Consider the following 25,135-nt stretch of genomic DNA (forward strand, 5'->3'; position numbering starts at 1 on the left):
TGACTAGCGCCTGACTTTCCTCCTCCAGGATGACAGACACAGCTGATTCAGCACAAAGGATTTTTTTTTAATTAGAGTAATGCACAGGCACAGACACAGTCCACTCAAACAGTCAGCCTCAAAGTATTAGAACATTCCTCTTGCCACTGTTAGATATCTAGCAAGGCTAGGCCTCTTTCCTCCTCAAGAGAGAGGTAACTTAGCTCCAGAGCTCTGATACGTACAGCCAAGGTTCTCTCAGAGGGTCCTTTCAAGGTTCCCTCTTAGCTCCCACCCCTGGATCTAGTCCCCTCCCCCGCATATGAAAGGATCCCCCTCCTTTTATTGCCGGCCAGCCCTAGCAACTCATCCACAATGCCCTTGGAGGCTCCTACTCCCTTCCTCATTTCCAGATGGAGCGGCAGCCTCATGGCCTACACAAACTACATCTCACATACAGATAATGCAGCGTTAGAGACCCAGCATCAGAGTACGGAGCAGCCGGTTGTGTTCGCAAGCTACAAATCACAATACTGATGGTGGTATCAAGTTCTCGTCTGTGATAAATCCAAACCTCTTGATATGAGGCAATGCTAGAAAATTACAGTACTGACAGAACTTAGTGTCTTTATATCACTGTATAATCTTGGTAAATTTGCATTTGAATGCTTTGATTTGGATTCCTGCATTGAGCAGGGGGTTGGACTTGATGGGTTTATAGGCCCCTTCCAACTCTACTATTCTATCATTCTATGAATTCAAGAATTCTACCCTCCTGAGAGAATTGTCAGAATCAGTTCTAGCTCTGAACAGCAAGAACCAGTAAAGGGTTAGCTGCTTCTTTTACGAAGGTAACATTAGTAGAAAGCATAAACTGTTCATTTGTGCCTCTCTTCACCTGCATACGTTGCAGATCTATAGCAAAATTGGGGGAGGGGTGCTCCATCAGTGCAAAATGCACTCACTCCATTTTAGATCATTGTTCAGGAGCATCTACAAAATTCGGCAAGAACATTCACCCATTATGAATGAGGACAGAGCACACTGTCTTCGCTCTGACTTGGCTTTGTGACATCACATAGCCAAAGCTGATTGGCTGCATGGTACCATGACATCATAATGCTGCTTATGCAATCCCTAATTGATGTGAATTGCCTAGGAAGAAGCCCATTTAAAAAAAATAGCAGGAAAGCTGCGGACTGGGGGGAAAACAGCTGCCAACAATGAACAAAAAATGCAAGTGGTTAGTGGCAGCTGTAAAGTTTATCCATTAAGCCCTCCACAACCTCTACCTTGAATCTTTTCACAGGCAAAAATTCAGCAGGACCTCAGTAAACTGGAACAAGCTCATTTGTATCTGACTACACAGTGCATACCGCATCATCATACCTGGTCGACACAAATCACCATGCTGTTCTTTTTCACTAGCATACACCTCCATACACCAGGCATGGTAAGCAAACGAAAAGAGATCCTCTATCTTTGAAGGAGGGCGGATGGCATTATTCAGCCTCTTAAGCCACTCTTGACACTGTTCAAAGGTAGAGAACTGACATCTGTCCAAAAAAAAAAAAAAGAGAGAGATAAGAAATGATTAATTTTCATCCAGAGAGATCCAAGCCACAGAATTCAATTAAAGGTTAGCTTCAAAGCGGACAAGAGAGAACACTCTGGTATTCAGTTTCAAAAGTTGCACTGCTATTGTATGACAAATGAACTCTGTACAAAATATGCAAAAGTGCAGTGTAATATCATTATTACTCTGAGGATACCCATTTTTCATACCTTGGTTGTTTGCCTAAACCTTCATATCTATGTCATGGTTATCTGATTCCCCCCCAAGTCCCAGAAATGCCGCTGCCACCATTGCCACCTCTGGCACCATAAGGGAAAACCATGCAAAATGAGAAGATGGGTTAAATCTATGGGGTTTATAAACGCTGAGCCATCAAATAGGTACTGGGGGGGAGGGGGGCAGGGAGCATTTCTCTTTCCATGTCCTACCTTAAAAGGCCTTTGCACCCACCTAGGCCTGCTAGTATAGCATGCTTAAACACACTATAAGGCATTACCTGAACTGCAGGCTTCGGCCTCTGAAAAGCTATACTTGCCCAGGTATAATGAGCATGTCGCCCTGGTAGTGATGTGAAGAATCTAGGACTGTACTGAATATTTTCTAATTTCAATATTATTTATAAAAAATGCTTGCATACCACTATTTCATTTTTTAAAAATCAGCAGTTTATAATAATTATATATACACACATTAGAAATCACATACAATTTATAATTACAGATCACCAGCTAACTATGACAGAAAACTATTTCCGAGCCGCGCATAAGCCTGGCAGCCTGAAACAGCAAGAACCAGTAAAGATGCCAGCGGAATCTCTGCTGGAAGATGGCACTAAAGGCTCAGTTTTATGTCAATGTCAAATAAGCCTCACCAGCATGAGGGACGACCAACAACATTCCTGTGGATGATCTCCGTGATTGGCCTGGGATACAAGGGTCCAGGCAGTCCCTTAGGTACCCTGCACCTAAGTTGTTCAGGGCTTTGTCAATTAATACAAGGACTCCAAAGTCCTTCAAACTTTCACTCCCAAGTAGAACAGAAAATGTACCTCACCCGCCCCGAAGAGCTCATGTTATTGCCTTTTTACTTCTCTGCTCCATTTCCCTCCTCCTTTGCCCTCCTAGCCCGCAACCTCATTTGCCTACACTATCATGATTTTCTATTTTATTTTTTTTACAATATTAAACATTCATGTGAGATGCCACTGCCAATAGAACTGTGGACAAAGGTGGCCACGATGGCAAAGAAAAGGAGGGAACTCTTGAAAAGATGATGATGATGATGATGATGATGATTATATCCCATCGTTCCTCCCAGTAGGAGCCCAGGGTGGCAAGTAGGAGTGAAAATAATATGAATATGTTTGTGCCAAGTGAGGAAAATGGGAGGCACTTTGACATTCATGAATAATGATAACATTATTAACATTATTATTAATTCAATTTATAGCCCACCCTTACTCCCAAAACGAGCACCAAACTTATCAACAACAAAACCATTTTAAAAAAACACACATTCTAAAACCAGTGACTGCAGGGTTGCCAGGAACAGTGCCTTTTCAGCCATCAAATGCCAGGGTATACAGGAATGTTTTCAAATTTCTCCTGAAAGTCAGTAATGAGGGAGACAGACACACCTCACCAGGGAGGGCATTCCACGCATGGGGAACTGCCACTGAAAAGGTCCTGTCATGGGTCAACGTCAACCAGACAGCCGCTAGTGGCGACACCACCAAGAAGACTTCGCCTGCCAATCGTAGGATCCAAGATGGTTGATAGTGAGGAAGGTGCTCTTTTAGGTACTCAGGTCCCAAGCCATTTAGGGCTTTGTGTGAAAACGAACACACAATGAAAGAAGCTGTTTCAGTTAACCTAAGGCTCCCACGATGGCTGGAGATTGACAGGCAACATATAATTGGTTAGTCTCCTGCTTTTAGATGCCTTGGATTGTTACTGTTCTACTGATATAATAGAAGACAAGGGGGAGGGGGGAGTTGCCCTGTCAAGACAGCAATAAATAATTATTAAACAGGGCATTGATATCTATCTTAAGCAGTACACACACACACACACATACCTGATTACTTTGCAGTCTTTACAAGTTAAGTGAAGCTGAAATATATCCCGGCATTCAACATTTTCTATAAGCTGTAATGGAACCTGTGATTAAAAAGATTATATGACCTTACTTAAAGAGCCTGACACAGCTTCCCAACATTTAATATAAGGATTTATTAGACTATTGCCCCTTATCATTTTTCTTCCCATATGGAAAGGCACCACGTGGTAAATCATGGAGAATGGACACATGTGGTTATGACACAGCAGATAAACAGATTGCTATTCTGTGGCATCTTAAAAGACAAAACACATTTATTATGGGCTGTAACCCAACTGTCCTCCTCAGAGAAGCCCCCACTGAAATTAATAGATCTAAGTCAGTCACGTCTATTCATTTAATTCCCACTTGGAACTAATGCTGTATACAACCCTATGGCATTAAGTTTTCACGGAAGAGGGTGCACTTCGCCAGATGCAGAAAGGGTTGTGAACGTGTACGAGATACACACTTACCCAACTTAAAGTGTGCTTCATGCTCATACCACCTGTACCTAACCTCTGGTAATCGCTCAAGCTCCATGCTTACAGTACCAACGTTTTTGTAGGAACAGAGAGCTACATTTTACACACACGAGTTCTCCAGCTTATGTGATTTGGTCATGCAAGGCTTCTTGCGCAGTGTACCTTCCTGTTCTCTAAACCCAACCACACTCCTGTTTTGCCTTGTTCCACACTTGCTATTCACTCCTTTGGGGGCAGGGGGAAATGTTCTCTACAGAGACACTGTCAGGATGAGGGGAAAGAGACTTTTTTACTCCGACAGGCTTTTGGACTAGAAGATGTTTAAGATAGGACCTCATAAGGTCTGTTGTATTCTTCTATGGTCCTATTCTTAATGTTTTAAATTGTCTTAGTATTTTAAGTGTATGTTTCATGGTTTTAATGTTACGAATAGTTTAATTCTATTTTAATTGTATATTTTTGTATGTTTTTTACCTATGTGTAGTTTTTATTTGTAAGCCGCCCTGAGTTCCAGTTTTGGAAAAAGGGCGGGGTAAAAATAAAGAGTAATAATACTAATAATAATAATAATATCTGCCCTTCACAATGCTGATACTGGCACTGCCAGTGCTTCCACTGGAACAGCACCCCCAAATTCAGCACCGCTTCATTAAGAGTAAACAGCAGCCTTTTAACTTGCCACTGATAATGCCACAGTGACATAGGTCAATCCCTATCTTGACACAGCATCTGCTCACAGAAAGCCTATTTACAGTGTGTTCCCCACTAAACCCCTCACATGGACCAGCCCATATAATGATCTCCATTTTACAAGCTGATACACAAGTCTGGCACGTCTGTCTCTTGGCAGTACTGAACTTTGCATGGGGTGAAATGTTCCTCCCATCCTTGTCTAACAGGAGGAAGCCAATGAGAAGGAATAGCCAATGCAAACAAGCAACAGGATTGCCTCTAGGGCAGTGGAGGCAGGTCCATTAGGGTGCATGGGGCATTGCCCCACCAACCTCAATCTGCCTGCCTTCTTACTTACATCCAGCCCAGGGGGTGGCCCTGACTGTTAGCTTCCTCCTCCTTAGTCTCGCTGTTGTAGAACTTAGCAGGGAGGAGGAGGATGGGGACAAAAGTAGAATTAGTTGGCTCCGCTTGTTGGCTCTGGCTCCACCTACTCCTTGGGCTCCCTCCTTTCTGCCCTACCAGTTCCAATGGGCATCAGCCACCACTGCTTCAGGGTCCCTGGCACACATTACCTGTGCAAGGACAGAGTGGGGTCATGTTCAGAGAGGAGAGACAACATCTAAGAAAGTTGCCTTTGCATACGCTGACCAATTGGCCCAAGATGGACACAGGTTGGCATCAACTCTAAAAGACGCAGAAAGAGGATGGTGGAGGGGGCAATACACCAGGCATCATGCCAGGGGACAAGAAAAAGCTGTGATGAGGGACTTGAAAACTTCTACCCAAAAACCATGTGACGGAACTAGCTGAGCTCTCCTTCAAGCCCAGGGCTTTCCTCATATCTTTGTCCTCTTTGGGACCAGGAAAAGCCATATTATAGGTTTGTTATTCCTTACTTCATGCAGACAACAAATGACTTCATCAGCTTTCATCTAACTTAGAAGATGCCTGCTGAGAAACAACCAGCTATCTTCAGCAAGGGAGTGTTGTTTCGCTAACCTTTTAAAATTATCCAAGGGCATCAGATCTGGCAGGCATTTAATACTTGGGATTTTAAGGGAGCATCTGTGAAATTCCCTCACCAACAGCTCTTAAGAACATGTGACCTGCTTCAAGGACTTACACTGTGTGTCAACCTCTCTCTGTACTTCCTCCTCTCTTCATTAAACCTTTTCAAGATCTATTATTATTATTATTATTATTTCCATTTATAGACCGCTTACTATCTAAAAGATCTCAAAGCGGTTTACAATAGAATACACAAGGTATCTATGGCATGGAGTTGAAACTTCCTTACCCTGCCTCTCATTTTAAAGGACTCCTCTTTATCGCCTCTTATTAGCTCAAACAGATGTTCCCTACCGCCCTCCCTTTTCTCCCCCCTGCTCTGTTCCTTGCCTCCATCTGTTCCATTTCTCTCTTTCCTCCTCAACAATTCTCCTTTATTAGATGCAGTCTCCACGAAAAATAGAGTATTTACTTCCTGGGGAAAAAACTTGAATATAAGACTCCATCTCTTTTTCTGCCAAGCATCCTGCCTCACCTTGCCATGTAAATGCCTCTCCACCTTTCTCAGCCCTCATGTCAGCCAACCATCATTCTCCACTTAATATTAATTTAAAAATAATAAAAAGACACAAGGTGGTTGCCACATCTCAAAAAACTATAGAGTAGAGGTGGAACTTGGCCACCAACTTAGGACAGCTGTAAAAGGGGGTCAGACAAATTCATGGAGGAACTTATTGTCATGATCCAGGATCAGAGACACCCTGCCATGAGTACCAGTTGCTGAGGAACAGTAGTGGGGAGGGGGCTATTGCCCTCATGTCCTACTTGTGGGGCCATGTGGTTGGTCAATGTGGGAAACAGGATGCTGGACTATTTTTTATTTATTTATTTATTTACTCACACACACCCACACACCCCGACCGCCCCATAGCCGAAACTCTCTGGGTGGTTTACAGTACAGTAGGGCCCCACTTATAAGGCGGGTTAGGGACCAAGCCCCCGCCGTAAAGTGGAAATTGCCGTAAAGCGGAACCCATTGATTATAATGGGTCGCGTCTCGCGAAAATGCCGCAAAAGCGCAAAATTGGCTTTAAAATGGGGAATTTCCCCTAATTGAAAGCCGCCGCATCAGCGGAATGCCAGAAAACGGAGCGCCGTAAAGCGGGGCCCTACTGTAACTAAAAACATTAAAATAAATATACAAATTTAAAACACTTCTTTTAAAAACAATTAAAAATTTTTAAATTATTTAAAGGACTAGACAGGCCTTTGGTCTGATCCAGCAGAGCTTTTCTTGTGTTCTAACTTCCATGCTTAAGAACACCACAAATCGTGCAATTAGTTCAGCCTCCAAACTACAAGCTGTTCAATTTGACAACAGTACACTCGTAAGGCAGCATCCGTAAAACCGTTTTGCTTGCTTCCAGTGTGCATGCAAAGCTATCCAAACCAACATTTTACAGAGGGCGATCTCTAGGAATGTCAATTACCTTTAATTAAATAAATGATCTCCAACAAATGCTAAATGTCTCAATTTGTTATGGGCAGTAGATGAAAAGAGCTACCTTTGGTGAAAATAAATGATTCTCCCTGAGTAAAGGGGCGAAAATTCAAAACATTAATTTAACCAAATGGAAGAAAGATTCACTGTGTAATGAAACTTCCCATATTTGACCCTTTAAATTTTAGTGCACTTAAATATTAAATATTTACTTAAAAGATGTCCCAGTTCAAATATGTAGCTTTTGAAGCAACCTATTTCCCCCCCTTTTTTCTTATACATTTCCCAAATGCCACAACTTGAACGCTTTCCTTAACTGAAGCCAACCAAGAGATCAGCCTGGGCATTCAAGCTTTGACATGCAGTGTATCACTGCTGAATGTGCGAACAATCCCATGGAAGAATGTGTCAACGCTTTTGAAAGTCACCATTCCATCAGCTTATTGCTTGGTCTATCGAGTCTTTTGTGTGTTTTTCTCAACAGGGAACATCAAGTTCCTATTGCTATGCAATCCATGAATTTATCCAGTCAGTCAAAATGCTTCATGCATAAGAACTCCTGCCTGTGTTGCAAGGTGAGCATTGGTCAGCACAAGTTTATTCTTTTCCAAGCAAAGGTGCAGCAGTAAAATGCTACACAGCAACACCATTTTACTTACTGAGAGCTCACAAGCAGCAAGTTTACAGGCACTCTATTGAATTGTAAACAAAGAACAAAATTAGGATAACAGCAAAAAGGCAGACTTTGGATATTCTCAGCTGGGTTTCTCTCTCCCTTAGCCAGCTAACTCGCGTACCAAACATGAATGCTGGGGCCTCAGGTTGCCAAGTCACTTTAGGAGCACTACTTTTTTTCTGGGCAAGAGGCACACAGAAGCAAAATATTAGCGTTTCACATTGGGATAAGATCAACTAGCATTACATACAATATTAAGTGCTTGTAGTTTTGTGAGGAATCAAAATTCCAAGTAGTGTATTAATTTTCACATAACCTGTACTGGAAAGCTTAACTAGAATGATTAAATTAGAATAACATTTCACTATGTTCAGATAAACACACTAAAATGTGGAGATTAATAGCGTCTCAGAATGCTGAGAACTACAGAACAAGTATTACTTGTTCAGTGACATTGAAGCACATTCTTTTAAACTACTACGTTATGTCCTAGGAGTCAATGGCTTCTCAGTGTAATATAGCAGTTTTGTTTGTACTTGCCTATTAGGATTAGCATAGAAGCCCAGATTTTGTTACAGAAGACCAAGATGTGCTTTAATTCTACCTCATCTCACCAACACAGCTCGCATAACTCCACATGACTCACAGTTGGTGATGAGCTACGAAGCAGAACTAACATTACTTGAGAGGTCAGGTGAAGTCTGCAAGTTTGCAGCTGCGACCAAGAGAATTGTTTTAACTTGCCAATTGAGCCAATGACACGGATGCTACCAAAGCGGAATATATATGAAAATATCAAACACAAGAATTAAACAAAAGCACTTCTAGTCCTAACATTTTATTTTTTTAAAAAAAATTGCAACACAGCTTTCAAATTCAGATTGCCCATCTGCTATAGCCCACACAACAAAGAAATCTGTCCCATGGAATCTCTTTTAAAACGTAGAACAATAAATGCTTTCTTGAATGGGGTTCTTTGTGCGTGGCACCAGAAGTTGCAGGAGCTGCTGTGTTTAGTTTTTAATTAGAGAATTAAGTGCCTTACAAGTTTCGAGTCGGGCGCTCTTCGGGTCAGAATTTATATGGATTTCCCTAGTGTATCTAGGAAAACCAGGTATTTCTAAAAGGTTGTTGAGTGACATGAAGAAACTAATTCCAACAACAGTGTGATTCATTGCATCTAGCAGCTACTATACAAAGAGCACTGTTATGCCCTACTACAGCCTCTTCCAATTTCTAAACACCCTCACGTATTTTTACCTTACGAGGCCACTGAGTTGAAGCATACGGACCACAACCCAAAGAATGCTAGCCACAGACAATGAGACACGCTCTCTACAAGTGAGCTTATGTACTCCCATGAATGGGAGACTGAATGCTACTATTCCATTACCTGCTGGCATGTGGTCTCAGGGGCTGAAAAGACATTCATATGGAACCACCAGTCTCAAGCATCCTTTGCAGCAAACATATACCTCAAAACCAGAGCAAGAGTCTCAATACACTGCTACCAAATGGAGTAAAAGCGATGCTACAAGGACCAAAGGACTACTGTAGGAAGCAGGACCAAAATGCTGGTCCATCAAGGGTGCCAATAATGCATCCAAAAAGAGTTAATCTGCAGGAAACTCGGACACGTGTGGGGAACTTTTGGCCCTCACCTTGGCCATTGGCAATAGTTGCTGGGCTGTAGTTCAGCAACATTTGGAGGTCCAAATTCTCCATACCCAGACAAGGATGAGGAAAGGAAGAACTGCAAGTTAGTAGTTGAGCAGCACAGAGATGGATATAAGTCTTCATTCTGGATCCTTGTTTGATTCGTAACTCACACCTTTGAGCTACAAAAGATGAGCCCCGCTATATAAAGGAAAGATGGTTGTGCATTTCCCACCTACGTAACCAGCAAGATCTCCATTTCTGAACAGTCAAGGCAGAAGTGAAGACTTACGTTCACAAGTGACTCCTTAAATTTGATGTGAAGTCTATAGTTGGAAAGTGCAATGATGGCATCCTCAGCTCGACCTACATATTCAGTGCTCTCCCCATGAAGTTCAGGGAATGGGACCTGCAGAGCATGTGGGGGGAAAAAAATCAGTTTCATTTACACAAATGGAGGGTGGCTTCTCAAGAACGTCAAGCACTTCACACCTTAAATGCAAGCACAATGCATTTTGAAGAAACAGGAGAATGACGTGCATATGTAGTAGAGAAAAAGTTTCAGGTAAAACACCTGCTAGAACAAGGGCCTTAAGTTGTGGCACACAAAAAAATGAAGATATATTTTGGTGGAAGCTCTTGCTGCTGAATGTTCCCATAGCAATATAAATCTTGGTGAAACAATATTAATATGGCAGATCCCTTTGGTTATGGCTGCCTGCCATTTTAATGTTGTTTTAGCAAGAACCAAGTCAAAAAAGTGAAGCGGTCTCTACCTTTCATTTGAACAGGGACTCAAATGGGTTCTAGCCTTCCCCCCACCCCTCAAAGGAGATTTGCCCAAAGTAACCGGAACTCCAACAGTAGAAGGCAAGAGTGCTAGTTATCAAATCGGTTAGAAATCTGAGTGGTGGAGAAAATTAAAAACTTTGGAGCTATTTGAAAAATCAAGAATATTTTCTATATGATAAGCAACTGCAGAAGGGCTGACACAAGGGATGACACAAGGGAATCCAAGATTTTCATATACATTGTCCTACGGAGGAGTTAATTCTGACAAGGTGAAGAGAAGGTCCCTCAGATGTAAGTGATTAGAGCCCAGTAAGAACATAACAGCCCTGCTGCATCAGACCAAAAGCCTGTTTAGTCCAGCAGCACGTTTCTCATAATGGCCAATTAGATGCCTGTGGGAAGCCCACAAGCAGGACGTGAGTGCAGCAGCACTACCCCTGCTATTGTTCGCCAGCAACCGGCATTCAGAGACATGCTGCCAAGTATTAATGGGTTTGCAGGAAAACTTCTCATTTAATTAACTTTTGCAACCAAGCTCTCAAGTGCAGCAACAAGGTTTGAATTAAGCTTCCCACAAGGTAAAGAGAAATCAAGATCAGTTAATATCTGCTCCTGATCTTGCTAGAAGTAACATCATCCAATCTGCCCATGTGTCTATGCTGCGAGGGCAAAGGATAGTCAGTTGACTACCTGGAGATTCTCATCCTCACGGATCAGCTGCTTCCTGGGGAAGATCTGATTAGCTTGGATGCATTCAAGGCTGTGCTGCGTCTCTTCATCCTGAGAAACAGATCACCCAGTTGATTTCAACAGAGTTATACACCCATACATACTGGATCTTTCCACTGATTGAGAAGGTTGGGGGGAAATAACCGCAAGGCACCAATGGAATGCTTGGATATTATAAGCTGCTACCGTCTCAAATGTTAAATTTGTCACCACCCTTTTATGCTTACACCACCAACCACCTTTTCAGCAGGAGTGTGCAAGGAGACTTTTGCTTGCTGCCTGTTGGTGCCTACACAAATGTGGAGATCAGGCAAAGGGGTGTTCGGAGTGCTACTCTACCCTCAGCTCCCCTGTCTCAATTGACTCGGAATACAGGAATTGAGCAGCACCTCCCTCCAGCTTGCTGCTTGCAGAGTTCTCACTCAGGTCTGGAAGATGGGCATCTTGCAACTTTCCTTTCTCCCCTCTCCCACAGTACCAACCCAGTGGGAATCTCAGGCCTACTTCAAAAAACTTTGTTTTTTTACTATTGATTTTTTAAAAAATCAACTCCTGTAACTTATTTCAAACTTACATGGAGCAGTACCAAAGAGTTATTCTACACACCTTTTCACTTCATGATAAACGTATGAAAGAAAGCAATCTCTTTAATTTCCCCTTTCATTTTAGATTTAGAAATCTCTCAAATTCATTCCATTTTTAGAAAGTAGATCAGCCTTGTATTTAATATCTTGACTGGTAGCCACAGATGATCAGAAATGTAATGCAAAGCAAGTGCATGGAACTCCAGATTAGTTTCAAAGTGAAGACAAACTAAATTTAAACCCCATGAATATTAGAGTTAAATCAGGGCACAGAAGGTACCAAAAACGTGTTTTAACAGGGTAAAAAGATATGATTTAGACTTCTAAAACCCTGAAATGGAAGATGTCCTGTTGTAGCAGAGCCCCGTTCCTTCTCCAGGATTAGGAAAAAAAGTGGGATAGTTGCCACAGGAAGTAATTTGATTGCCTAACTCAAGTTGCTTTGTTGGAACTGGTAGCTATTAATTATGTGTTCAAAAGAGTAGAATGGAGCTATACCAATCCTTGCCTATTTCAAACAGTGCCATCCTCTGAAGGAAATATAATCTCTAAGTGTTGTACAGCCTGTTCTATATATCCAAGGGCTGCCACACCCCACTTTCTCACGCTTCAACCTGATTTGTTTTGGCCAATCCTGGCAGAATCTATATGCTTACCATGACAGAGCCAGATTAAAAGGCAAGGTCTTCGTCCTTGCTTTCAATTCTTTGCCACACTATTTATTATGTAACAATCTAGAAGACAAAATTAAAAGGTGGGTAAACAAGACATCACAGTTATGGTTAACAAATAAGTCACTGATGTTAACTTGAATTTAAAAAAACCCAAGTATAGATGTAAGAAAACAGAGTTCAGATGGCAAAATATAGGTGTGAACAGCTCATCTGACTCGCTTAATTTGTTCTGAAATATTGGTTGCTGGGTGTCTTCTTTTGAAGATCAATTATAATGCACTGAATGGCGATTTCAACTTGTTTTCCAACAGACATCTATGCTGCAAAGCAAACCACTTTTGAAGCTTGGAGGAGTCTGAAAATATAGCACTGGAGTGTGCCATTCAAAGAAAAAAAGTAAAAAGTAAAAACAAATCCTGTTGAGTGTACGTAATTCCTGGGGCATACCAAAGTAGCTCTTGAATTCTGGCCACTATATTTATTAATCAAGTTCGCCTACCTTGATGCTCAATTCATTTTGTCATCACTGTTAACAATGGATCTCAAGCAAGGTGCAGAGACAAGAGAGCCTGTGGGCTGCCGTTTAACATATTAGGGTGGAAATCTGCACTGTACTGAACTATATGGAATATCACTATGAAATAAAGCCTCACCAGAAGCCCCATAGCATATCTACTACTTAAGTACTATTTCAAGGTTCTAGTTATTTATTTAGAAGGCTGATATTCCAACCCCTCAAATGCTTTAGGATCTCTTACATGGGCTGTAGCTCAGTATAGAACATCTGCCTTGCATGCAGAAGATCCCAAGTCCAATCCCCAGCAGCATCTCTAGGTAGGGCTAGGAGAGAACCCTGCCTGAAACACTGGTGAGCCACTGCCAGTCAGTGTAGACAATATTGTGTTAGATGGACCAGTGACCTGACTCAGTATAGTTTCCTATGTTCCTACAATACTGTCCCCTTTTATGCCACACGCTGATCTAACTAAGAAAGCCATTATAATTCTGATTCATAAGAAAACCCCCAAAGACAGCCCTAATAACTACCGCCCTGTAAACTTACAGTCTAATGTAGGAAACGTTTATGCCACCTTTCTGTGCAACAAGCATAACAACTGGATTAGTGGCCATGATATTGTGAGGGATATTATGACCACTAAGAGGCTGTGATTTTTTTTTTTATATTTTGTACTTACTTTAATGGTTGGTTGACTGTAAAAAAAAAGGTTTGATTGATTGGTCTAACTAAAAAGTATTAGGAAAAGAACCAAGGTTCCAGGCCAAAGGAGGGAACAGTGGAAAGCTTTTTGGTTCACACAGCTGGCTCAACTGAAAAGCAGGACAGATAGCTCTTCTCCATCAGATGAATCAGAGAATAATCAGAGAGCCAGTGTGGTGTAGTGGTTAAGCTGTCAGACTGGGACCTGGGAGACCAGGGTTTAAATCCCCACTCTGCCATAAAGCTCAGAGGGACCTTGGGCCACTCACTGCCTCTCAACCTAACCTACCTCACAGGATTGTTGTGCGGATAAAATTGGGAGGGGCAGAACCATGTTTGTAGGCCACCTTGAGCTCCTTGGAGGAAAGGCAGGATATACATGTAATAAATAAATTACTACTACTCCCTATTTCTGCCTTCATATTCTTATGGAACAGCTACCATTCTGCACAGGATTCGGGGTGGGGAACACACCCGCCTATAACTCGATAACCAACCCAGAAACCACCAGCTATAGATCATCAGAAGGTTCAAGATGCTATAGGGTTTTTTTTTGTTAAGCATCTATTAACTTACCAGCTAGTAATAGAATCTTCCTTTCCGAAATTTCAGACGTTGTTCAGGTGTTCTGCTATTTCACAGTGAAAGCTGAAAGAACAAAAGGCCATACTGTAATCAAGCCGAAATGATGGTTGTTTGATGCACACCACCTGAACAGCCTGCTTAACTAGCCCCAGCAAAATATAAATGCTGGCAACAAGCAGTCTTCAACCAAACACCAGTTAAGCAAGCATCAAAGGTAAACTGTGATTTCTAACTCTCCAATTCATCTATTCTTGTCATCCCGGCACTGCTGTCAAGCACCCAAGTCCCAAAATGTATTTTTCAGTAGCTTATATCTGTGTGGAACTCACTATTTTATTTCCAGGAAGCAAAAATGATTGCATAAATGCATAATCAAGGATTCTGTAAGCTTGGGTAACCCTGATCTCAGCTGAGTTTGAAATATGGAGCCAAAGGCAGAATTCAAGTGCTATTCAAACTCCAGAGATACCAGGAGGTTTTTTTTTTAATCGATTATACTTATATGATACCTTTCAGGGAAAAGTCCTCCCAAGTGGGCTTACTAAAGATAATATATATAACAGAATAGTTTGGCATCATACACATAGCAGGAGCATTGCCCAGTACAATTCATTTGCAATGTTCCTTCCATTTGTTTCTCCGCTTGTGAGCCATCCTGCCATGCCTATCCACCAAAACCGTTCCCAGCCCTTAAACCTTCCCCTACCCTGAGTCTATCTCTTGCCTTAGATAGCCTGATGACTCAGTCTCTGAAACTTTTCTTCTAACAACAGAAAGACTTTGGAATTTGTACAGCCAGTGGCAGCTGGTGACTCAGTGGGGCAATGGAATCCACTCCGAGTTTCTCTCTGAATGTTCAAGGAGCTGTCCAAAATGCTTGACCTACTGGGGGGACTAGGTTTCAGCACCTTGGACATGTCCTTGAAAGTTTGTACTAAAACCCACAACAGATTCTACTGCCCCACTGACACCAGCCACCACTGTGTACAGCACTCCCTCTCAGGTATGGTTAAGCCATCTTGACTTTCTGTTCTTTAAAACCCTTCATGCCTGCATGACAGGAAGTAATTTAGCAGGTCATGGAGCTGTATCTAGGCACAATGGAGAGGGTGACTGACAGCCACTTCCTCCCCTTTCAATATATCTAGTTCACATGGGTTAACACAAAATCCTGAAAACCTAGACAACATATTTAGAGGGGGGGGAATAGTTGTAGTCAGGGAGCAAGACCTTCATTTATAGCATGACTGTCAAGAGGTTCCCCACGGTTGTTGCTTCTGCAGTTATTTCTTCACCCACACACTTCTCCACAAATTCCAACTTTTTTCCTCCACAAGAGGAGAAAAGAAAAATGAAAACAAAACTCATAAAAACTCTACAAGGTGGGGAAAGAAAGGAATTGTCTAGCTAGGCCATTAGGCCCAGTTCATAAGCATTAAAATGGCAATGGCTTATTGCACATGATTATTATGCCTGGCACAATAAGGATTACCCAAAGCTGCAGCCCCATGCATGCTTACCCGAGAGGAAGACTCAGTGGACACTGTGAGACTTAATTCTGAGTAAATATACACAGGATTGTGCTCTATGTTTGTTACAAGCTCTTAAGTGATATCTGAAGCAAGCAGAGATGCATGTGATCATGACATGCTGAAAAACGGAACACTCCAAGACAGCTTTTGCTGATAGCACTTAAAAAACCAGAAGAACTTGCGCTTTTCTCTCTCTCTGCAAATGTACTTTCCATGAACCCTGCACTTGTTCTGATGGGCTTTTAAAATATCCATGAACATCCCTTCCTACTTTCATCATCATCATCATCATGGTTTATTTGTATACTGCATTTCTATAGTAATCTATGGTCAAGACAGCTCATAACATGAAAAAAGTTACACACTCATAGTTACAAAACAAAATTCACACAGTCAAACAATAGGTTAAAGAAAACATCTTAGGAAATAAACAATAAATTGAAACAACACCATTATAATGCATAAGGTCCAAAAAAAAATACAAAAACATAATCCCAATACCAGCAAAAATAACTGACCAACAGAATTAAATGTTGGCCCAAACAGAAGCCTCTAAACAACACCCCATGGTCATGATAGTCGCTGGCATCTTCAGGTAGGAGCACCAGGCATAGCTGCAGTCTATCAGGGCTCCAACCTCCCAGGCCAGGTGGAAAGAGGCCAGCAAGCAGGGACAGGCTCTTTCAACCCATCATCCCTTCTTTGCATACTATTTGCTGCCTTCCTTTGAACTTCTGCAGAGTATTCCTTCTTATCCATGCCATTAAAAAAATGCCACTGTATCTGATTAGTCCGTTCCAACACTTCATTCAGCCTGAGTGGATTTCACTAGTATACTTCCAGTGTGGTGGCAGGGTTTTCGTTTTGTTTTGTTTCTGAAGCATGAGCAAGTTCCCATTTGGCAGACACTCAAGTCTGACATCATACCCAAGAATGAAATGGCTTGTTGCCACTTTGTGGGTATAATGAAATAATTCTTACTGCGCATTTCATTATGTTGCATTTCCACACAGGGGTTAAGAATGTCTTAAACAGCGCTAAAAGAATTTAGGATTTATTTATTTTTACAGTCTTCCTAAAACAAGCAAGGGTTAGAACGCAACAGAACTGTGGCAACTTGCTAAGGAAAGTACTTGTGAGAAAGTTTACTGCATGTCGCTGTAAAGGCATAGTAAGAAGAGATTTCTAAACAAGAGGTCCTCAGGCACTGGCAGTCTGTTTCTTTTGGCAAGTGAGGCACCAAGTCCAGTCCAAAGTATGAGTCAGCATCACTGAAATATGTCTTGTTTTGCATGTGATGCTAAGCCATTATTTGGCACTAGGTCCGTGAGCAGCAGCAACAAGCGTTGGGGTTAGATGCTTCTCCCTCTAGCACAGCGGTGTGGAGGAAATTGGAAACGTTAGCTTCTAAACTGAAGTCACATTCAACTCAGGGGACTAGTTAGTTTCCACCAATGATGAGGAACCTCCAGACTGCAGGCCTAATATGGCTCCCAAGCCACCGTATTTGACCTGCAAGGCACTTTTGGCAAAGTCATGCCCACCTGTCCCGCTGACATCATATGATGGTCAGGCACTTACACCAAAGTGTACTTCCTTTCCAGCCACGGTCTGAATTTGGCACTTTTTGAATTTGGCATCTTTTTGTCACTCTGCACAGCAACAGAAAAAAGGCACCAAATCCAAAAAGGCACCATATTCAAGCTGGAAAGGAAGAATCAAGAGCACAGTTAGAGTGCCCTCCCAGTTCTTCCTTTGCAGCTGTGATCTGAATTCAAGCTGTAGCTTGCAGTTTGAATCTCCTGATACCATATGATTGGCAGGCAGCCGGCCGCACCCACCTGTCAAAATGATCTATAGAGGGTACAGTAGGTACAACAGTGCACCTTGCTCTGTAGACTAGTGGCAAAGTGAAGGCTGGGGGGGGGGAGCTGTATAACTCAAACTGTCGACAACTTTTGACATACTTTCCAGAAGTCTGGTCACCACTATATTAAAAGCTAAAGTTTAATTAAATCAGCCTTCATGAGTCTGGTGCCCTCCAGATGTTCTGGCTTCTCTGCCATCCTTATCATTCACCTGCACAGCAGTCCTTGTTGCCTGTGGCTGCCGGGCTAGTGCTTAAGCCAGCCTTCCCCAACCTTGCCCCCTCCAGATGGCTGGGGCTGATGGCAGTTGTAGTCCAAAACATCTGGGGGGCATTAGGTACATGAAAGCTGAATTAGATTAAGAACCTTGTCCAGAGATTGGGTCCCCCCCCCAAACTGATAAAAGACTTAGCCATTAAGGAACAGGACTGAATAATTGGAGAGACACTCAAATTTATTACATTTCTATTTGCAAAGCTCAAGATCTGCCTTTTAGTCTATCTCTTCCAGTACTGGTATACAAGCACATGCTCTACTTAGAGATCTTTCCCTTGGGAAAAGCCAATTGGGGTGGGTGGGCTGGCCACCACAGCTGGAAGTTGGGGAGGGCACCAGCATGCTGCCCTGAGGAGTGGTGAAGCTGTAATGACCATTTTTGGCTTGACCAAGCAAATATTATAGATCCCTGCTAGCAAAACTATGTGAACCAGAACAACACCTAAAACACCCATGATTTTTGCATTGGAGAAAGAAAGGGCTGAGCTGAGATTTCCAGTCAAAACAAAAACTAACCAAACTGCTCTTCTCTACAGGGCAGTGCAATCTATAGTCAAAGCTTTAATCCACAAATCCAAGCCCACAAGAATGCCAGTAGTTTGCAAAGCATTAGATTCCCCCCCCCAAAAATGTTTGCTTTACAAAAGAACATGGGGAGGGGGCAGCACCATCTGAAAAGCTACATTATCTTTCTGTAGGAGCTTGTCTAATAAGAAGAAAGGTTCATTGCATACAGACAAAGAGCATAATTCAATTATGAGTATCCAACCATAATATAATGCCCTGTTCACAGCAAATTCTTGTTACCAGTAGAATGAACAGTGAAGATAGAAGTATTGCCCCCCTCCAAATGTGCTATTTTCTTACAAACTTGCATGTAACAGGTCCTTATTCCATCGTAAATTGAAAGTCCAGAACAACTGCCTGTCTGTTTGTACCGAACATTTTCTCTGTTCCTAACAATTCAGCTGGATTTCATACTTCTGGTAATATAGATGCAATGTAAAATGTTGCCATGGTCTCTTGGGAAAGAAAAAAATGGTCTGCAGTTATAGCTCAATACATTTCTCGAGATGTATTCAACAGATGCATATCATTATTTCTTTTGATGTGGCATGTAACAGTTTTAAACTGGCAGTTTTGTGATTAGGCAAATCTGCATCCAGTAAGTTCCCAAATCAGAATAACACAATTCAACCCATGAATAGTAGCCCCTGATGCTAGGGGATCCCGGGCACCTACCGGTGGTAGGTAAGGACCAGTTTCATCCAGTGTTTGCCAACAACATTGTATTCTTCAACACAACTTGTAAGAGCCTTTGCCTATCTAATACGAATGTTCCCTTCTAAATGACTGGCTCTGAAATGCCACTATTGACTAGTTTCGAAGTAACTGCAGGACGCTGATCATATGGAAGCCTCACTATAAACTAATCACATAAAAAAGAGCCTGTATACACATTACTTTATCTGGGATGGATCATCTCTTCACTCTCATCACAGAACGAGTAGTAACATTTGTATGAGATACAACCAATCAATGAGAAGGGAGGGAAGTGGCTTTTCTAAGAAGCAATGCTGGGTGCCCATTCTTGCTCCTCTGAACCCTGATTCCCCCTTCCTGTATTCCAGACACAGCATTATTGCAAGCTGTTGCTCATTCTCCCCCTTTCCAGTTTTCCTCCCCTCCTGCAAGCTTCTGAATTCTCACTGCAGCTTCCCCTTCCTTTTTCCTCAGTATCTGAAGCAATTCACCATACAATCTCACTACATCATCACCCCTCACTCCCCACCCTCTTCTCCCTTCAATCTTCACAGCTAACTACTAAACTGCCATTCTATTATACTTTCTCAATAAAACTTCATTTCCGGGGGGGGGGGGGAGAAGAACTCTTACCTTGTCTCCATTGCTCCCTTGAGAATCTTACGTGGACACTCCACTACCCTAACCTAAATGATATCCTAGTTATACAAGCTTGGCTCCTCTGTTTTTGTTTTGTTACAGTGCTAGTTTCTGCACCAGATCTATCAAACAGACATCAGCCTCCAACAGAATACCGGCAGGGCTGTAATATGAAATGGTTCCACTACCACATGTGAGCTAAACTCCTCCATTCACGTTCCAGAGGGGATTGTTCTCTGAGCATGCAGTAGTAGACTGCAGATATATGTAGAGACACACAAGTATAACTCTCCTTCCAGCACAGCCAGGCCTGTAGAAGGCTGCTGTGTTGGGGACTGAGACCTACAAGGAATCTCTGCTTATATAGATAGTTCTCCTGCTTCTAGAGGAACAATGATCCCTCCTGTGGCTTTTGTTCACCCCAACCCCTGCAGCAGCCTCTTTATGGGACTTCTAACATGGTGAGAAGGGACATGGCCACTGACATGGGTACTCCTTTCACTTCTTGTGCTAACAGTCCCTAGTCCATTGAAGAAACTAGGGATGTGCATGAACTCTCCTAAGCTTTCCCCCCACCCTGTCCCTCTCCTCCTCCCCATTTAAGACTGTCAGCCTGAGGGCAGGGGCTGTACTACTGATTTCTGTAAACTGCTCTGGGAGATTTTTTTGGCTAAAGGGCAGGGTATAGATGCTTAAATGAAGCAAGCAAGTTCTGGCACTGGGAGAGAAGAGTCACAGCATGAAACCTTGGGGTGCCTCCTCCTGCTTATCCCACCTCCCTGCCACCTGATGGAAACCTCGTGGCCTCGCCCCCTTCCATAGCCAGTGGTGATCCTGCTGCCACTTCTCCTGCCTCACACACAGCCCGAAGCAGCAGACAAGAGTGCTGGCATTTGCTGCCAGTACAAGTCTCCCCTCACCTGCCCAGCTCAGAGGAGAAGGCAAGGATGCTGCCTTTTCTGCTCTCCAAAATCCATCCACTTCCCATAGGAAGATAGGAAGCTGCCTTACCCTGATTCAGATCATTTGTCCATCAAGCTCAGGATTGCCTGCACTGACTGGCAGCAGTTCTTCAGGGTTTCAGGCAGGGGTCTCTCCCAGCCCTACCTGGAGATGCCAGGGATTGAACCTAGGGCCTTCTGCATGCAAGGCAGACACTCTACCTCTGAGCTATGGCCCCTTCCCAATCAGTGTGAGAAAAAAGTAGCTGGAAGAAAGTGGGGAGGCACTCGCCAGTCCTTCCCGGCAGCAGCCCGCAATGCTTGGCAGGCCACTTACTGCCTCCAAAAGGACTCATGAGCAGTAGGCTCAGACTATGCCCTTTCCATAGTCTAAGGAGGCTTTGAGGAGTTAGGGAAGAAGTCAAGGTAAAGGAAAAGCCAAATGGAAATTTTAAAAAAACCCGTAAAAGAGGCCTTCTGCTTACAAGCTGTTATGCAATTTCTCAACTGCTGGGAAGGGCTGGTCTGGGGGAAAATAGTAGACCCTCCCTTGGTGGACTCAAAGTGCTAGTTGCCTCTGCCTCATGCCTGGATGGGAGGAGATATCAGGCAGCCTCTTTCCTTCCTAAATGGAAAATAGGAACCTAATACTTCCATTAACACATTACAAAAAAGAGCAGCAGGTTTCTAGATTTAATGACAGCAAATAAAAACCTGATAAGGATCTGGGCATTTTCTAACAACTGTTTATAAATCACAGAGGTTCTACATGGGGTTCGAAGCTGCCCCAGAGATCTCAGTACCAGTGTATGGTCCACATATAGAGTATGATGAGCAACAAGGAACAAAGCTGGCATATCATTCTCCAAAACAGAACGTGACAGCTATGCTCCTTAGCAATGCTAAGGGCAAGAGCGAACATGATGGAGGGAGGGAAAGATATTTCAAATTCCTAGAAACCGTAACAGCTTTTTAGGCACCAGCCCTTCAAAAGGGTGAATCAATATTTCAAAGTCCTAGATACTATATCAAATTTCCAGATACCCAAATTATGATTTCCCCACAGTTCAGAGGGATTCCTTTGGAGACGCTCCAGTGTCAGTGTGGACAGCCAACTGTGGAAACCCTGGAACACATAGCGCCGCAATGCAGTGTGTACAGCTGTCCAAGACAGAAATTCATAGTAAAGTGGCTGAAGGACAAAAGGGATTGGACAAAAGATGACATATTGTTATTTCTATTGACAAGCCAGCCCCATGGGATCATATTTGATCTAGCCAGCTTTCTACTTGCAGTTCTGTCTATTAAAAAGGAGTGGGCCAAATCTCATATGGTTGCCTGCCAGCATGACCCAGCACAATGAAAGCAGGGAGGAAAGGGGGGGGGAGAAGCAGGTAACAGGTGGTTGCTAAATTTGGGTTCAAGTACTAAGTTAAATACTACTTTTTGTGTGTGTGATGTGCTGTTTTTGTTAGTACTACTATAGTGTAGAAGGTTGGATGTGTTTTTGTTTTTGTCATGCTTGGAGCAATATTTTTTTTTATAACTCATGGCCCTCAGCTAGCTAATAAAATCTTTAGACTTGCGATGTTTTATCCCAAAGCTGGGACAAGTGATTTTTCAAATCCCGAGTTGAGGGAGCTTGTGTAGGTTATCAAGATTGTGAACCCTTTTGCAAGCATGAGAATGGAAATCAGTGATTTCACACACACAGGATGGTTGGGAGCCAGTTCCAGGAACAGGGCTGCCAAAAAGGCTGACCATTATTACGCTCAGGTTTAAGGACTTAATGGGAATGGGCACAGCTAGTAAACTGTCCCTGACATTCTAAGCAAGAAGTGGAGCAGTATTAACAAATTGCAAACAATTTGTCTAGTGAGTGGTCAAAATTTGATATTAACATGGTGGCACTACAATGATATAAACCAAAAGTGACTTCATAATTCAGTTTAATACACATAACCACGTACCTCATCAGTCTTACTCACGAAACCTTGAAGCGGTAACACAAATAATTTAATATAAATATATAGGGCAGGGAAACATTAAAATATGCTGTTTTGCATCTTATTTATTTATTTATTTTATTCGATTTTTATACCGCCCAAAGCCAGAGGCTCTCTGGGCAGTGCACAGCATAGAGTAAATACAATACAATAAATATAATAAATTAACAATAGGACACTAAAAACATACATTTTAAGCATTTAACAGCCTGGTATATATTAACAGCAATAAAATATATTAAAATGCCTGGGAAAATAAAAAGGTTTTAACCTGGTGCCGAAAGGATAGAAGTGTAGGCGCCAGGCGCACCTCGTCAAGGAGACTATTCCATAATTTGGGGGCCACCACTGAAAAGGCCCTAGATCTCGTTACAACCCTCCGAGCCTCTCTGTGAGTCGGAACTCGGAGGAGGGCCTTTGATGTTGAACGTAGTGAACGGGTAGGTTCATATTGGGAGAGGCGTTCTGCTAGGTATTGTGGTCCCGTACCGTGTAAGGCTTTATAAGTCAAAACTAGCACTTTGAATTTGGCCCGGAAACAGATAGGTAGCCAGTGTAAACGTGCCAAACAGGTGTTATATGTGCGGACTGTCTGGTCCTCGTCAACAGTCTGGCTGCTGCGTTTTGCACTAGCTGTAGTTTCCGGACTGTTTTCAAAGGCAGCCCCACGTAGAGCGCATTGCAGTAATCCAATCTAGAGGTTACCAGAGCATGCACAACTGAGGCGAGGTCGTCGCTGTCCAGATAGGGACGTAGCTGGGCTACCAACTGAAGGTGGTAGAACGCATTCCGTGCCACCGAGGCTACCTGAGCCTCAAGAGACAGGAATAGATCGAAAAGAACCCCCAAGCTACAAACCTGTTCCTTCAAGGGGAGTGTAACCCCATCCAGAACAGGTTGAACATCCACCATACTTGAACAAGTATTCCCTACAGAACTGCATCAGTGAACTCAGGCAGTTTTTAAATATGCTCTGGGTAAATTTCACGTTTGTTCTAAAATGTTTCCTCTCTTGGGTTCCCTCTCCAACTGAGTTCTTCTCCAAAAAGCTACAGAAGGCAACTTTAACTCTGTTGCCTTTTTAAAACTCTGGGATTTCTGAAGCAGACACATGTGCTGAAATTCTCACTCTTCACCAATGAAAGCAGTTCTCAAAAATGGATCTCTATTGTGGTAGTTACTAGTGCCATGGAAAGAAACACACTTTTCTTTTCTGTCCAGGTTCATGTCAATAACTGCCACCAGAAAGAGACCAGGAACTTTGACAGATGCCTGCGGCTCACCAGATCCTACCTTTAACAAGTAAGCTTTCATGTACAGTAAGACTGCATACATATAGGGGGTGGGGGACAGAGGAACAGGACCACCAAAAGAAGTTAGAGCTACTAGAAGACAATGAGCACACCTACCACTTCGGTAGCAAATGCCAACTGTACCAAATGAAAGTGAGATTCTTAATTTGTGAGAGGGCCGTGACCAAACAAGACCTAAGAAGCTCCAATCCATTTGGAAAGATTCCGGATGTTTGATCTTTGTCCGCTGTCTGGTTTTTTACCTACTGGGGTGGAAATTCAAATCTAGATTAACACTGGTGTGTGTCAGCTGGGGTTCTTACCAAATTGCCACAGGATGACAGCATGTTTCAGGAAGTGAATCACAGACAGATTATTGCAGAGGCTGTAACCATATAGCATATTGCTATTACTAGAAATAGCTGCTTATTCTTCAAAATACTGAACATGAGTTAAAATTAAATAAAGCTTATTGTTGCCTCACATCCTTCAAGAGAGCAGGAATATATTATCAAATGAATAGGATCTCTACCAAGTCCAAACTACATGTATCACGTTTTAGTATCTTTAGTCCAATCATATAGAGCTTGTGGTTTGTTTTGATGAGTGCAACCTTGACTACCCTTTTCTACCATCAACCCCCTGCTCTCTTCCTCACCTTTTCCTTTCTCCTTTCAAATATGTGCCACTATCACTGCCACATCCCTTTATTTCCCACTTGTTTGCTAGTTCGCTGGATTGCATGATCTAAACAAGTCATTCAGTGAAACTTTTCTAAAACACGTTTGCATAAGTTCCTTCTTACACACACAGCGCTTCAACATCAGCTTTGTTGGGAAAGACCAAGAAGACTACCTCTAGATGCACATATCATTACATATACAGCAGTGTGCAGTTGTGAAAGGAACCCTTTTCAACTGCAGTGCTCATGTTATGGAATGTCTTTACACAGGAGGTCCATGTCTCACTGCTCGCCTTTTGGCAAGTTAAAAATAAAAGCCTTTCAGTTAACTGTGCTGCAAATTGTGTCTTTTGCTGGGTGTTCATACTATATTAATTGATTGTTTTTAAAGTCTGTATTT

General features: G+C 42.6%; 1 protein-coding gene across 9 annotated transcripts in view; it reads right to left on the reverse strand.

The window, feature by feature from the left end:
- The window catches only part of MTMR3 (myotubularin related protein 3), a 69,780-nt gene that overhangs the window by 31,503 nt on the left and 13,142 nt on the right, over positions 1–25,135 (reverse strand). For 5 of the 9 annotated variants that reach the window (XM_061603439.1, XM_061603436.1, XM_061603433.1 and 2 more), the window contains exons 2-8: positions 14,228–14,299; positions 12,415–12,492; positions 11,136–11,225; positions 9,946–10,062; positions 7,981–8,013; positions 3,632–3,714; positions 1,369–1,535 (exon numbers count right to left, since the gene is read on the reverse strand). In XM_061603439.1, coding sequence (XP_061459423.1) covers positions 1,369–1,535; positions 3,632–3,714; positions 7,981–8,013; positions 9,946–10,062; positions 11,136–11,225; positions 12,415–12,417 — 493 coding nt within the window. In that variant the 5' untranslated portion in view covers positions 12,418–12,492; positions 14,228–14,299. Of the gene's footprint in view, positions 1–1,368; positions 1,536–3,631; positions 3,715–7,980; positions 8,014–9,945; positions 10,063–11,135; positions 11,226–12,414; positions 12,493–14,227; positions 14,300–15,756; positions 15,780–25,135 lie in introns of those variants that run through there. The other 4 variants (XM_061603438.1, XM_061603440.1, XM_061603434.1 and 1 more) reach the window with 3 other exon arrangements.

The sequence above is a fragment of the Rhineura floridana genome, chromosome 19 (assembly GCF_030035675.1).
Source record: "Rhineura floridana isolate rRhiFlo1 chromosome 19, rRhiFlo1.hap2, whole genome shotgun sequence".
Classification (NCBI taxonomy): Eukaryota; Metazoa; Chordata; class Lepidosauria; order Squamata; family Rhineuridae; genus Rhineura; species Rhineura floridana.